General features: G+C 34.3%; 2 protein-coding genes across 2 annotated transcripts; both read left to right on the top strand.

The window, feature by feature from the left end:
* Positions 1-424: 424 nt before the first annotated feature.
* gcga (glucagon a) lies at positions 425-3,341 on the top strand. Its single transcript, XM_052590520.1, has 6 exons — positions 425-531; positions 616-739; positions 913-1,068; positions 2,004-2,120; positions 2,575-2,718; positions 2,851-3,341. Exons 2-6 carry the CDS (start codon positions 651-653, stop codon positions 2,873-2,875), a joined length of 531 nt encoding a protein of 176 aa, XP_052446480.1. The 5' UTR covers positions 425-531; positions 616-650; the 3' UTR covers positions 2,876-3,341.
* Positions 3,342-4,446: 1,105 nt separating this feature from the next.
* On the top strand, positions 4,447-14,849 carry LOC127988194 (ethanolamine-phosphate cytidylyltransferase). Its single transcript, XM_052590813.1, has 13 exons — positions 4,447-4,728; positions 6,071-6,159; positions 6,252-6,413; positions 7,222-7,288; positions 7,391-7,475; positions 7,569-7,610; positions 7,937-8,075; positions 8,217-8,299; positions 10,429-10,506; positions 11,993-12,058; positions 12,720-12,785; positions 12,869-12,957; positions 13,053-14,849. Exons 1-13 carry the CDS (start codon positions 4,616-4,618, stop codon positions 13,165-13,167), a joined length of 1,194 nt encoding a protein of 397 aa, XP_052446773.1. The 5' UTR covers positions 4,447-4,615; the 3' UTR covers positions 13,168-14,849.
* The last annotated feature ends 115 nt before the right edge of the window (positions 14,850-14,964 follow it).

The following is a 14,964-nucleotide window of genomic DNA, read 5'->3' as shown; positions in this document are numbered from 1 at the left end:
CCACTTTTTCCTTTCTTTTTTTTTTTTTTACAGAGTTGTCATTTACATTTTAATATTGCATTGAAACTATTTTTGTTAATCAAACCACACAACGCATCCAGGGCTGGAGACAAGAATCATGTGTACTAAAACTAAAAAACACATGAAAAGTCAGTTCGTCACGTTCTCATGGACGGACTATCCATCTCCCCTCTTGATTTTCGCCTACAGTAGCACTTGGTGCGTTATTTTCCCCTGGGTTTATTTGCGAAAGCCTCCATCCTGCTGTCTCACACCTCCAGGACGGCTCTTATCTGGAAGTACTTTAGCACATCTCTCTCTTTAAGCAAACACGAGCGGTTTCATCCAGAGCGGGTAATGGACTGACACTAATGGATCTGAACGCACATGTCTGCGTGTGTGTGGGCTGCCGAGACGGGACGGCCCACCTGGACCCACTATATAAGACCCAGACCATTGAGAAGAGGCCACGAAACCAGCAGGAGAACAGTGAGGAGAAGATCCAAACACACTCAACTCTTCCATCCATTGGTGAGTTAAAGGACCTCAGTGAGAGACCCAAAGCCTCGTAGATGTTCGTTGGTTACAAAAATATATTTTCTCTCATTTTTACAGAACGCGTGTGTGCAGAACAGAAAGAAGCTCTCAAAATGAAAGGCGTCCAATATCTCGCTGGCCTTCTTCTGCTCCTCTTTGTACAAAACAGCATCTGCGTCCCACTGCAAGACGACCACACAAGGTTGGAGAAATGGTTTTTATGGTGTTTCATGTCCTTTATAGTTTGTTTCTGAGCAATGAATAACTAATCTGAAGATACTTTCCTAGTATACATGAAAGTTTTTTAATTGGACGTGTGGGCATTGTTTTGTTCACTATCCGTAATGTAACACCTGTGTATCGTCTGGTGTGCAGCACAGAGACAGTAGAAGGTCTTCTGGCGAGAGGTCAGGGATTCACCACCGCCAAGAGACATTCTGAGGGAACTTTCTCCAACGACTACAGCAAATACTTGGAGACCAGGAGAGCGCAAGATTTTGTTGAGTGGCTCATGAACTCGAAGAGCAATGGGTATGTACAATTACAGTATGCACAGAAGTATTAAAAAAATGTAAAAAATGATCCAACATTTGGTGTAAAAGAAGAAATATTTGACATATTTACAAATCAAGTAAAGAAACATCCTTAGTTTTTTAATAGACTGTATCAAAATGTATAAAATAAAATAAGAATAAAACTAAATATATAACATACACTGTATATACTTAAAATATTATGTTTATATAATAATGCACATTTATCTAATTTATAATATATATATATATATATATATATATATATATATATATATATAACTAATTTATAATGTATATATATATATATATATATATATATATATATATATATATATATATATATATATATAAAACTATAAAATAATCAGTTTAGTATATTTTTATGTTTTGTATATTGTACTTCCATGTATTTATTTATGTATAATATAAAATAAAATATATAATTATAAGTTAAATTGTAAAACAATATACAATGTTTAGGACACACACATACACATATACTGTATAGAAAAACCTTATGCAAATACGGTAAAATGTACACAAACAATATTACAATATCAGTTCTATTTATTAATATTTATATTATAAAAACTAATATAATACTGTATGTATGTTACATAGTTTTATAATATTTTATTTATAATATTACACAAAAATATTATAAAACTATATAATGCAATAATTATGTAAATAATGCAATAACTATATGAATATTATATTTAATTTTATGATTTTATTTTTAGAAGTTTTTTATTTACAAAAATTATCATATTTATTATGATTTTTATAAATATGTATATACAATTATATTATACAGTTCATTATATAATAATAGCAAAAATAATATTAATAATAGATTTAGAAACTCAAGCTCAAGTTCACACATTGCATGAATTATTTCTCACACAAACTCTCTTTTTTTTCCTCCAGTGGTTCGGCCAAACGTCATGCTGAGGGAACCTACACCAGCGACATCAGCTCCTTCCTGCGGGACCAGGCGGCCCAGAACTTCGTGGCCTGGCTAAAATCCGGACAGCCCAAGCAAGAGTAGGCCTCCACGCTTCTAGTCCAACCTTCAGTGCCTTAGAGAGTGTGAAAGAGATGAAAATAAAGAAATAGAGCGAGTGTGCGAGAGAGAAAACTAGCCTGACTGCTGACTGCTTCATCACGCTTTCTCCTGCCCAGCATCCGTCTCTTTTCTAACGCACCCTGTCCAACCTCACTGCCAAATGCTAATGCTAATAAACAGCGCTGAATCCAGGCTGTGTGCTTCTGGTTATCTTTCTCTGCCAATGTCTTCTGCTTCTGTGCTAATCAAACAAACACTTCAAAATCCTGCGAAAGACGCTAATTATAACAAAACATCACAAAACTAATACTATAAACTTTTCCCCAAACTTAACGGGCTACATGCTAAAGCTAAACTGCTTCTAAAATGAGTTTCAACTTTGAAAAAGTGTCATGTGCACATGCTAACAAGATGTTTATCGCATATGCGCAGTCTCGCAGACACCAGAGGTGCAAATTTGCCGCACAGGAGGCATGTAGACGGCAGTTTCACCAGTGACGTCAACAAGGTCTTGGACAGCATCGCTGCCAAGGAGTATTTACAATGGGTGATGAACTCAAAGACATCAGGGACAAGGTAAAGAAAGCCCTCTCTTGTGGCTAACAACACAGATATGCTTAAGATATGAATATTATGAATGCTAATCAGTACAAGAAGAAAATATGGGTGTATCTGAAGGAAGTTTTGTGTGGTTATTGTCTTTTCTAGTGGCAAACGTGGCGGAAATCAATGAGGAACCAGAGGGCTTCCCTGCAAGAGCTTCAATTTGGATCCTGAAGGGGATTCGATCATCAAAATGAATGAAAGCCATATCGCAAACAGGCAAAATGGAAAAATCAAAAGACATTTTATTTTATTGTTATTTTTTAAAACTTCTGAGCACTGTGGATGTTATTTATTTTCCCTTAGTGTTAAAGAACACCATGTAAGTTATAGTTTTGAACTATTTTCTATGTGTGCGATAAAAACAAACTCAGGTGAATGCACTAAACACTCAGGTAAAAAAAAGTGAAATTTTACGTGTGCAACCACTGTATAAAAGTGCCATAGAAATGGTGTCTTGCTCTGCAAAACAAACCTTTTCATATTTCACCCGAGCCTGTTGTTGTACCCTTTTGTTGTGTTATAGCGCCACCTAAAGGATGTCTGTAACAATAAATGCTTTAGCAGATTCAGTTTATTATATGTGCAAACCTTAAGTAAAACTGACAAGTTTTTTATATATTTATGTAAGGATTTTATGGTTATAATAAAACAATAGTTACATTTATGAAATAAGCAAGATTCCTATATTTAATATAAGTAAAATAAACTTGCTAATGATTTTTTATATATAAACAACATGCATTTTCGTTTATTTGTTTAGATGTTGCCAACTTTGCCAACTATTATGACATAAATATGCTCATATTGGTTTAAATAGTTGAATACTAATGTGAAGTATCAAAAATATTCTCAAAGATCTTTTTTTCTCTGCAATTGATCAGAAACAAATATAAGAAATAATATTTTTTTTAATGAATATAAAAATATTATCAAATATATCTGTGTATCTAGGATGAAGGAAATAAATTATTAAAGAAATATCTCAGATTGTGTTTTTTCTAATTAACTTCAAATAAATAAATAAACATTTCTCTTAAATATTGCAACGTTATTACGTTTAATGGTATAATTAACACAAATAAACAACAGCTTTTATTAAAATGTTTAATAGCTTATAACTAGTTTTTGAATTTAAATACAATTTAAATTGCTCAGTATATATTGAAGTGGTGGTCATTTATTTCAGTTGAATATTTAGTTACTTGAAATTGCAAAGAAAAAAATATTATATAAGCCTAGTTAATTTGCTTCAGTAATAATATAGATATATTCTTAAATAATTTATTTTTCTTTCTTTCTTTCTTTCTTTCTTTCTTTATATATATATATATATATATATATATATATATATATATATATATATATATATATATATATATATATATACATTTTCTTGAGTATTTTTATATTATTTTTTTAAATGTATTTTCTTTAGATTTTTTTTTATCAATTCCAAAGAAAAAATACTGTAGTTAATTCAGTTATAATATACATTTTCTTTAAAGGAATATGGAAAAGACGAAAAAAAAATTATGTTAAAATAGCCAACACAATCTTGTACCGTTTGTAGCGTACATAACGAAACTCAAACACTTGTTAAAGATATACACTTATTTTTTTCGTTCATGGGAGTTGATCATTTCTTTTCGCTTGTTGCAAGGAAATCCCGCGACACTCGCACAACGTCACTTCCCGACGGGGCGGGGCATCGTAAGGACGCGCGCTGTTCTCGTGTTGCGTCATCAACGTTGCGCACATTCTCTAGCTAGGCTTCTTGAAGGACGCGGAGCCGCGGCCGGTGTCATTCATATCAAAACAGTCGTGTTCCAGCCGTTTATAAACGTCTGCTCTGAGACTCGCTCAAAACATGATCCGGAACGGAATCCACGCGGACGAGGAGGAGGACCAGGGAGAGACGAGCTCGTCCAGCCATAGCCCGGAGAAGAGGAAGCGGGTGATCCGGGTGTGGTGTGACGGATGGTGAGCGCTCAAAGTGGACACTGCATCTCTACAGCAAATAAGTAGTAAAAACGAGTCTTATAATGGTAGAATTCAACAAAAGAAGTAACTCAGTATACCTGCGCCAGGGTGGTTTTACTATGGTATTTTAATATCTACCATCGTACTTTATAATTTCCAACAAAAGGTATCACGTTCGTCGTACTATGACAGTCTTGGAAGAACCTCGGGATACAAAAGTAACGTTAAGTTAACTTATCGGCACCATGATTTGATTATAGCTTCAGATTGTTTTAATTAATTCATTCATTCATTCATTAATATACGGTTTCCTCAGTCACTGTTTTTACGTTGGATTTGAAAAACAACAACAACAACAACAAAAAGAACATGGTATTACTACAGTACATGTGCAAAAACATACTGTTACCACAGTATAGTGAAGTCAGACTGCGATACTGTGTTACTTTGATAGTTTCCATGGGATTGAATGAGTATTATATTTAAGTACCATGGTATTCATATGGTACAGCATGGCATTTTTAAAAGTATGCATGTTCAAAATCATGGTATTATCATAGTTTACAACTGTCCATGAATCCAATCCCATAGTACTTTCTGTTAGTGTAGTAGGAAAGGTTTAAAGCATTATAAGACGTTTGATATTTCATAATTAGAAAGTGTCTGTTTCAGTAAGTAAGTTACATTAAAACAGAAATAAAACAAATATTTGATGAAAAGAAGAAATTCTGCCAACGACTTAAAAAAAAATACTAAAACTACAACTGAAATAAAATTTTATTAAAGCTTTATAGAAGCATTTTTTAAGTGACAAACGCTCAATTACTAAAATTAAAACTGATAATGTAATAAAAGCTAATTTAAATGAGTTAATGTTATGATGGTATACAAATAAATAGCAACATACTTCAGTGCAGGTTCAAAGGTTTTTGGGTCAGGTGACTTCTGAGAACTCATGTGACCCGTTTCTCATACCTATGTTAATAGTTCACAAAGGTGTAGAAATAATATGATATTCCTCCAATTCATTTAACCCCAGCATTCAATTTTGAGTGATGGAGTAACTGCTGTTATAAATAACACATAGTGTGGAGTGTGGTGTTCAGCAAAGGCTCATGGGAAATGAAATGGGAGATAATATCCCCATGTAATCCTATCGACCCAGCTAATGATATTACTAGGGGAAAGGGCTTGTGGTGGTTAGATAACCCACCTGTCTCTTGCTACAGCTGTGTGTACAGCCTTTTATTGAACTGCTACGAAAGCAGTTATTCATTACATAACCTGTGTGGGTTCTTTAAACGAAGGACCCTGCATCTAAAGTCCACGTGTGTCTCCACAGCTATGACATGGTGCACTACGGTCACTCCAACCAATTACGACAGGCCAAAGCGATGGGAGATTATCTCGTAGTAGGAGTTCATACAGACGGTATGCATTACAATTTCAGACTTTCACATAAAGCCACTGTAATATACAAACTGAAAAAAATGATCATATATTTGTTTTTCTTTCACGTTCAGAGGAAATCGCCAAGCACAAGGGTCCACCGGTCTTCACGCAGGCCGAGCGTTATAAAATGATACGGGCTACGAAGTGGGTGGATGAGATTGTTGAGGGGGCACCGTATGTTACTACGCTGGAGACGCTGGACAAGTACAACTGTGATTTCTGCGTGCACGGAGGTGAGGGGATCATTTAGGCACTTTTAGACGATCCATTTAAATAACTTTAAAGATGCTGTGTCTTACAGTTTTGTGGAATTTTGTGAAAGTACATTTAATTTTATTCCCAAATGGTTAGAATTTAGCTTTTCATAACCATTTTCATCCTGGTTCTGGTTCTTAGAACTGAACATCCTGTGTTTTTATTACAGTTCCTTTTCTTACCGTTCCTTTTCACTCATAACATGCACATTAGTTTGTATGTCAGGTCAGCTTTAGTTACTGAATAGGAATTATGTGTTAAATATAATATTAATTACATGACATTACCGCATTAGTACAAAATTAACAAATGGGGCCTTATGCTAATGTAATTATGATTGTGATGTCATATTCATGACTATTTCTAAACAACAAATCTTTTTAGAGTTTATTTTGAGGAAGTGATCTTGGTGTTTAAAGACCCATTAAAAACAAGAACAATAGCTATAAAAATTGTAACAATTATATTAGTGTTCACACCAGTGGATGATAACCTTCTGTTTATTATAAGTACGTGATGCAGTTTTTTAAATGCTCAGTTTCCTTAATTCAGGATGGATTCTGAGTGGCTCTAAATATTTGTATAATTTGTCAGAAATCATTTAAATCTTTTAGTCATAGTTATCTTTTTACTTATCACCCTTCCTTGTTGTGTCGGCATAGTGGTTTGTACATCAAAGGAATAACCTGGTTTAGATTATATGCTTCTCTCATTAAGTTAAAATTAAAATAGTTAAAATTGTAACAAAATTTAATTGAATCATAATAATATAATATCTTTTGCTAGATGACATCACATTGACCGTGGACGGGAAAGATACCTACGACGAAGTGAAGAGAATGGGTCGATACAGGTAAAGTCCAATGGGCCTCTGACATACACCTGTGGCACACCACAAAATTTTGACCCAAGGGTGTGTGTAATGCTTGGCATGTGTTTTTTTTTTCATCAACAGGGAATGTAAACGCACACAAGGAGTGTCTACGACAGACCTAGTGGGTCGTATGCTCCTGTTAACGAAGTCGCATCACAGTAACGTTGTGAGTAGACTCTATTGTTAATTGTGTGTGCAGATAAGCATTAAGTAATGACTTTCTGTCAGTCCCCGATTCATATTCTACTCTCTCTCACAGGATAATGCAGCCTACCAGCTCCACACAGATAACTTTGGGAAGGTGCGTTGACCTGCTTATGTGCTGATTCATATTTTTTATAATATATTGTAATTTGCGGTCATACACAGCTTTGACCATTAGAGGTCAGGGCTTACCTACATTATTTCCAACTATATATGGTTTTGCTTGGTAATGTCACATATTGCAGTCCTTTAATAAGTTGGGAATGCAATTCTATGTTGCTTTGAATTCCAGTTTTGGAACATACTGTACATAACTTGAACTTTCCATGTGGTGTATGAGGAAAAAAATCTTATACATGTTATTCATTTGAATATTCTGGCATTTGCAAAGGTAAAAATTTCTGATGTATCTGTTCTCCTCAGGGCCCTAAAGGGCACAGCCCTTGGACTGGTGTCTCTCAGTTCCTGCAGACGTCTCAGAAGATCATCCAGTTCGCTTCAGGAAAAGAACCACAGCCGGAAGACACAATTATTTATGTGGCCGGAGCCTTCGACCTCTTCCGTATCCTTTTAGACACATACCACTCCACACTTTGCTTCTGAAGACATCTAGAAAGCTAGGAAAAGTCATGAAAATTTCAGTTTAAGGTTTGGGAACTCCTGTTATGCTTTTGTTTTGGCCTTGACTATATGACCTGTATAGACATCGGTCACGTGGATTTCCTCGAGACTGTTCACAAACAAGCAGAGAAACCTTACGTCATTGTCGGACTGCACTTTGACCAGGTGTGTTTCAAAAAAACAAATGCTTTACGAGATTTTACAGACCTCTCCTCCCTCATGCTGATTTTTCGAAAGGGCCAAATTTGCTATGACAAGCTGCTTTTAATTCTTGTGATAAACTTTGATCAGACAGAAAACCTCATGTGAACCATAAAAAAACAGGGTGTCCGCGGGGTTTTAAAAAGTATTAAAAAGTGATAAATCAAAATGGTCAAATTTAAGGCCATTAAAAGTGTTAAATGTGGTCTCAGAGGTATTATTTTTTTCCAAATTAGGTATTATTTTTTCCAGACTATCAGGTGTCTTATTCTGATTGAAATTCTATCTGCGTTCGTGTTAGTTCGTTTATATGGGCTTTAGCATATCTGGGCACATAATCAAAGATCTTCCGTCTCCGTCTCATGCTGACGTCATATTCAGTGGTCGTTCGGCATCATCTCAGAACACTGCGCGCTCAACAGAAGTGGCTGGCTTACGTTTTATTTTAGACTTGCTTCAAGGCATATCTTCAATGACTGGACAACCATCGTCGTCTTCATGGACAAATGCAAGTTTTCTAATAGCTGGGTTAACGACCGGTAGTACCGAGGTCCCGTTCAAACCCGGTTCTTGACGCATACAACGCTATGATTTTCGCGAAGCAGAAAACGAGTACGGAATCTCAAAATCCAGTCATGTAAATGAAACTTACATTTTAATATGGACAGTCATGGAATTTGTGAAAGCATAAATTAATCAAATCAAATCTCCATATGGACCAGTATCTGTAAATGTTAAGCCGCAAAAGTTGTTTGAAATATGAATCTGTGTTCTGCGCGTCTCTGTCTGAATTAATGAATGGCAGAGACGTGCAGGTTTATTTACTACATAGACTGAAGCGCATGACGCTTGCATTAATTTCAGCATCTGTTGTCTTCTCCTGTCAAAATAATCGAGTTAATTTAGAATTATTCATATTCATTTTCGAAAAAGCAGAAGACATACCGGTTTCTCCGGTAGTGGGCGGAGCTAATGGGCAAATAGAAATTTCAAAATGACAAATATGCATTCATTAGGCCTAAAAGAAAATTTTTACATAAGGGCATTGTGCTAGAAATATTACTATTATTTAGTAAAACGTATGTGATACTGCTACCACTGTTGCAAAAAAATAAAAAAACTTTATTTAAAAAAAAAATAAATCTCAATATTTCTCCCATGTTTTAATTTTAATAGCAAATCCCCTTTATTTACCAAACATAAAATGTGTTTAAATTTGATAAATTAAAAGACAAATTAAATTTGGGTGAAACTTGTTTACTGTTTTTCATAATTATATAACTTGTAGAAAAACTTTAAACACAATTCTAAATAAGTATAAAGAATGGCATTGGTTTTATTTTTAGTGCTAAAAAGTTATTTTTTTTTTTATTAGCAAATTTTTGTGTTTTGCTTTGGTACCGAAATTGGTACCGAGAACCGTGGATTTTCACTGGTATCGGTACCGAATACTGAAATATTGGTACCGTGACAACACTAACAGGCAGGCTTATTGTTCGGTCTATCCATTTTCTCCATTGCACATTTTATGGTATTTGTTTTATTTTTATTTACTAAGTGAAATAAATGTGCAATATGCTGTCAACATCAGTCTCTAAATCTATTATTTTTTGTATGTTATATATGTCAAAATCTGTGTAAATAATAGAAAGGTTGCTGATTAACACTTGCAATTCAGTGTCGTGATGGTTTTAAAAAATATTCTGAAGGTAGTGAAAAAGGTATTAAAAAGTAGTAAATTTAACTTAAGGATTGCTGTATATACCCTGAAAAAGGAAGTTCAAAGTCCCATCTTCAGCATGACAACATGCAAACCTGTTTTACACTGTTTTTGAACTTCTATGCCTCAGGGGAAACATGTGTTTAAGTTCCCTAAAATGAGAAATACCATACACATTACAAGTATGGTTACTAGTACTACAGGCTACTAAATTAGAATTGTGAATAGTTTTAAAATGACTAAATTGTAGACTGAAAGTGCATCTTAAGTGCATCTTAGTTGGTCTGTAATTGCATTAGTGACTAGTGTGCCATTTTAATGCTTAGTAAATGTTATTATGTTTATGAATTGTATTCGTTTCATTTTTTCGTAGGAAGTGAACCGCTACAAAGGAAAGAACTACCCCATCATGAATATTCATGAGAGAACTTTGAGTGTGCTGGCTTGCAGAGTAAGTGCAAAACGTATGCCTCAAGTCATTTTTGTGTCTTGCATAAACGTGCACCAAACTTACCGCTGCCTTTTATAATGTTTTGGTAGTTTGCATAAATTACAAATCTCCTCCAATCTTTTCTTAGCATTTTGCATAAATGACTGCCTCCTCCAGTCATTTCTTTGGATTGTGCGTAATTTAATGTCTCCCTCAATCCTGTTTTATTATGTTGGACATTTCAAGTTGCTTTTGTATTCTTGACACTCTTGTTTAAGAACAATGGGCCATAGTTATTCAGAGACAGGGAGTGTTAAAGTACAGAAAAGAGAGTATGGGGGAAGAAACTGGGCAGAAACATTAAGAAACATCTCAAGGTCAAGAGAACAGACATCACAAGCAGTGTTGAAAGTACATTTGTACTGCATACTTAGGAGACCCCAATTAAAAATCTCACGTCTTGAGCTAATCCAAACCATCTTCAAGTTTACAAACCTCTCATTCATCCTCAGCACACAAACTCTCATGGATCAGGCACATGCCAGCATACCTAAATCATGCCGAAACATTCAGACAGAACCCACACAAAACAAACTCCAGACCTCCCCAAATACTGTAATATCAGTGCAAACCACACGTGCATTCCTTTATGAAAACTGCTGAATGTTGGGAGGTTTCATTTGGCTTTAATATTTAGAACTTTGACTAATTTGGAAAGTTTTAGAACGTTTTAACCAAGAACTTTGAACTTGGAGATCTATAGAATTGTAGAACTTGAGGAACATGGTGAACTGAGAACAATGCGAACATAAAGTTTAGAACTTCGAGAACAGAAAGAATAAAAAACCTGGGGAACTTGTAGAACAAACTAAAAAAGGAGAACTTTGAATTTGTAGAACCCCGAGAACTTAAAACTTAAAAGACCGAGGTTGTAGAACCTAGACAATGTAGAACTTTAAAACTTAATGTAGAACTTAAAGAAATTAGATCTACAAAAATTTGAAGAATGTAAAACTTAAGGAACTTAAACTACTGGAGAAATTTGTGAAGTTGGAGAAGTCTGAAAAGTAAAAAAATGTAAGTTGTAGAATGTAGAACCTAGGCAATGTAGAATTTAGAGAATGATAATTTACAAATGAAGGAAATTAGAATTGCTAAAAACATTTGGAACGTAAAACATTGGGAACTTAAAGTGCTAGAACTGGAGAAAGGTGTGTGCTAGTAGAACTCTGAAAACTTAAATAAAAGTTAAAGAACTTAGTGGAGAACTTTAGAACTTATAGAATTCTGAAAATGTACATTGAAATTAGAAACTCAAGAACTTGCGAGAACTGGAGAACTCAATGAGGTGAAATAACTTAAAAACTTAAAAAATAAATCTTGAAGAAAGAAGAAATGTTTAGAACTGTAAAGCTTTAAGAATCTACTTTAGAACTTTGAGTTTAGTTTATAATCAGTCTTCCATTTAGGCTTTAGATAACGGTGTTGTGATTCTTTTTTTCTTCAGTATGTGTCTGAGGTTGTGATCGGAGCTCCGTACACAGTAGGAAAAGATCTTCTGGATCACTTTAAGGTACAGTACTAAACCAGTACACATTGGTCATTCACTATAGAGAATAAAAATCTAGTTTTGGTGTAACCCGCTTCCAGACACAATAACACAATAAGAGGCTTTGAGTGTGAAGAGAATGTGATTTGTGTGATTCACACACTACGTTATTGAGATATAAAGCTTGTGTGTGTGTGTGTGTGTGTGTGTTGTGTACAGCTCTGGGACAGCTGCCAGATTCAAAGGCTTTAGTGACTGAACACTATTTCAGCAATTCTGTGTTGTCCTGCTTGGGAACAATCTAGAGATTTACTGCTCGCCTCTTTAACCACAAACCCTCGAGCAGTTACAGAGAGTTCAACCGTGCATTATAGTTTAACTCAAAAGAGTGCTTGGGACATTTTCTCTGTCCTGATGGAAAAAATACAAAGGACGCACACTATATTGGGGACATTATTAATATATTGGACGCTTTTATGGGTTTTGTTTTTTGCTTAACTAAACAATAATAAATAGAGCTTAAATAGAGATATAAATGCTTATCCTCTACTTATCTTTCTTTTAAAAAAAATGAATCATTTGGCAGATAACCTTATAAAACAGAAACTAATATTTAAAAGCTTAAAAACATTTCACTCTAATTTTGTTTAAATTCACTCTAATTTAAAAAAATTTCTGGTTGTAGGTAGATCTGGTGTGTCATGGGAAAACCGAAGTGTTTCCTGACACAGACGGGACAGACCCTTACACCGTGAGTAAAGTCTCCTTATATTCATCTCTCAGTGATCTTCTCTTCCATAAAAGCCCATTTTTACCCATTGTGTCTCTTTGCAGGAGCCGAGGAAGAGAGGCATTTTCCGTGTCCTGGACAGCAGCAACAATCTGACCACCGACGACATCGTGCAGAGAATCATTGAGAACAGGTTTGTGGGACGATACGAGCTAAACGTGAAAACATTGCTCACGGGAAATGTAACGAACGTATGCAAATGAGCCGTGTCTCTCTTTGTCCCGGTAGGTTGCAGTTTGAGGCCAGGAACCAGAAGAAGGAAGCTAAAGAGATGGCTGTGATTGAGGCTTTGAAGCATAAAGAGGATTCGCTGAAGGCCGAGGCGGCTCTAGCGAATAATTAACCGAACTGTCCAAACTGAACAAATCAAGGGCTTCATCATAGAACCAAAATTAACCCCGGACAGTTATATAAACACCCCGAACGAACAAAATGCCTGAGCTGAAGATGCTTTTAAGTGGACATGGAGAAACGCAGACTGTTTTTTTTTTTTTTTTTTTTTTTTATAATTGCACGACTCTTGTTTGATACAAAAGCAAAAAAAAAGCACTTCGTTATGTGTGACAAAAGCACTTCGTTATGTGCGGAGAAGTTTTATGATACCTATAAAATGGGTTCGAAGACATTCTCTCTGAATGGGAGGAACACTGAAAAACATTCAGCAGCTAATTTTGCATTTTGTATGGATGTTATGGGAGGGAGGATTGTGTCATTTTGGTGGTTTTTTGAACTGGTAATCCATCCGCACAAATTTGTAGTTGAGCAGAGAAACACTTAGTGAAGAAACACTAGATGTTGACTACAATAGCATGCATACTAGCTCTATGCATGTTTTCTTATTAGGATTTTATGTTGGGATTTTACTATTATTATTATTATGTGTTTTATATTTTGTGACATTTTACCCCAAAATCAAAGTTATTATAATATTTTAAGATTTATAAGATTGTTCCTTTTTTAAGACTAAGGCTTTTTATTTGCATTGTGATATTTTTATTTATTTACTTAATTTCCATCTGTATTCTCATTACCTTAATATATCTGGACATTTATCTTCTTTTTTATTTTTTGTTTGCAGTTCTAATTGTTTTCAGAAGTGATTCTTATTCTATTCTCTTTATAGTATTTTTAATAGGTATGTATAAATTAAGGATATACTATACATGATACATAAATACTTTACAACTTTAATGTATTTTTATCCTTTTTTTTAAATTATTATTATTGTTATTTTTTCAATTTTGGTAGTGAGATTTTCACAAATGGGATTTTTTTTTGTCAAGATAGTATCACAATGCAAAAAAAGGAAAAGAAAAATAATTTAAATCATATATATACTTTTTTTTTTTTTTTTTTTTTTTGTAGTGAAATGTCATCCTGGCCATTTTTAATGTTTTTAACCCTGGAATATTTTATTCTAGTGGTTTTACCTTTCTCGTCATCACTGAACACTTGATATGCGTGTCCTGAAAAAAAAAAAAATCTCAGAACTAATCTCTGAAGTTTTGTTTCATACACTGTCCACAGTCACCTATCTGGCATTTTACTCGGTTTTACCACTTTTATTTTCACGTTCTTAATATTGTTTGTTGTGACATGAACAAAGTCACAGCCAAAGACTCTTTGACCTCAGGTGATTGATGTCCGTTTAATGTCACGCTTTAATTTTAACAGATTTTTACAAACATCTGTCTCTAAACTAAGTTGATTATTAAAAGTCAAACTTGCTTTTATCTCATATGTACTTTTATCTTGTTGTCTTTTTTTTGTTCAATGAATGTCAAAGCACCTTGCAATTGCAGCATGTTTTTAGTTTGTAACATTTCCTGCACATTTAGGTTGAATTGCTGTGGGGAAAAAAACACTGTTTTTACATTGCAGAAATGTTGAGTGACCAATTCTGAATTTGGTGTTAATGTCTTCAGAAAGTCTATAATTTACCGTCCAATACATAATAAACCGTAAGCCATCAAAACACCTCCATTAATTGCAATTTAAATTGCAATTAAAATGTATGAAAAACGACCTGCTCTGACCATTATTCCATTAAGCGCATAAAAATCTAATTATTTAATTTATTCAATGTGAAGATATATCAGTGATACTAAATTGACATTTAAGTACAAACATTTTAAACTTA

The sequence above is a fragment of the Carassius gibelio genome, chromosome B22, assembly GCF_023724105.1.
Source record: "Carassius gibelio isolate Cgi1373 ecotype wild population from Czech Republic chromosome B22, carGib1.2-hapl.c, whole genome shotgun sequence".
NCBI classification, from domain to species: Eukaryota; Metazoa; Chordata; class Actinopteri; order Cypriniformes; family Cyprinidae; genus Carassius; species Carassius gibelio.
Note: the sequence above shows the minus strand (reverse complement) of the source record. Positions and strands in the feature narration are given on the sequence as shown.

Excerpts from the sequence above, each read along its gene's own strand:
- gcga (XM_052590520.1), top strand. The coding sequence starts at position 651 with ATGAAAGGCGTCCAATATCTCGCTGGCCTTCTTCTGCTCCTCTTTGTA. Across the intron at positions 740-912 it reads CTGCAAGACGACCACACAAG|CACAGAGACAGTAGAAGGTC; the intron begins GTTGGAGAAATG and ends TCTGGTGTGCAG. Across the intron at positions 2,121-2,574 it reads TCCGGACAGCCCAAGCAAGA|TCTCGCAGACACCAGAGGTG; the intron begins GTAGGCCTCCAC and ends GCATATGCGCAG.
- LOC127988194 (XM_052590813.1), top strand. The coding sequence starts at position 4,616 with ATGATCCGGAACGGAATCCACGCGGACGAGGAGGAGGACCAGGGAGAG. Across the intron at positions 4,729-6,070 it reads CGGGTGTGGTGTGACGGATG|CTATGACATGGTGCACTACG; the intron begins GTGAGCGCTCAA and ends GTGTCTCCACAG. Across the intron at positions 12,059-12,719 it reads ATCTTCTGGATCACTTTAAG|GTAGATCTGGTGTGTCATGG; the intron begins GTACAGTACTAA and ends TTCTGGTTGTAG.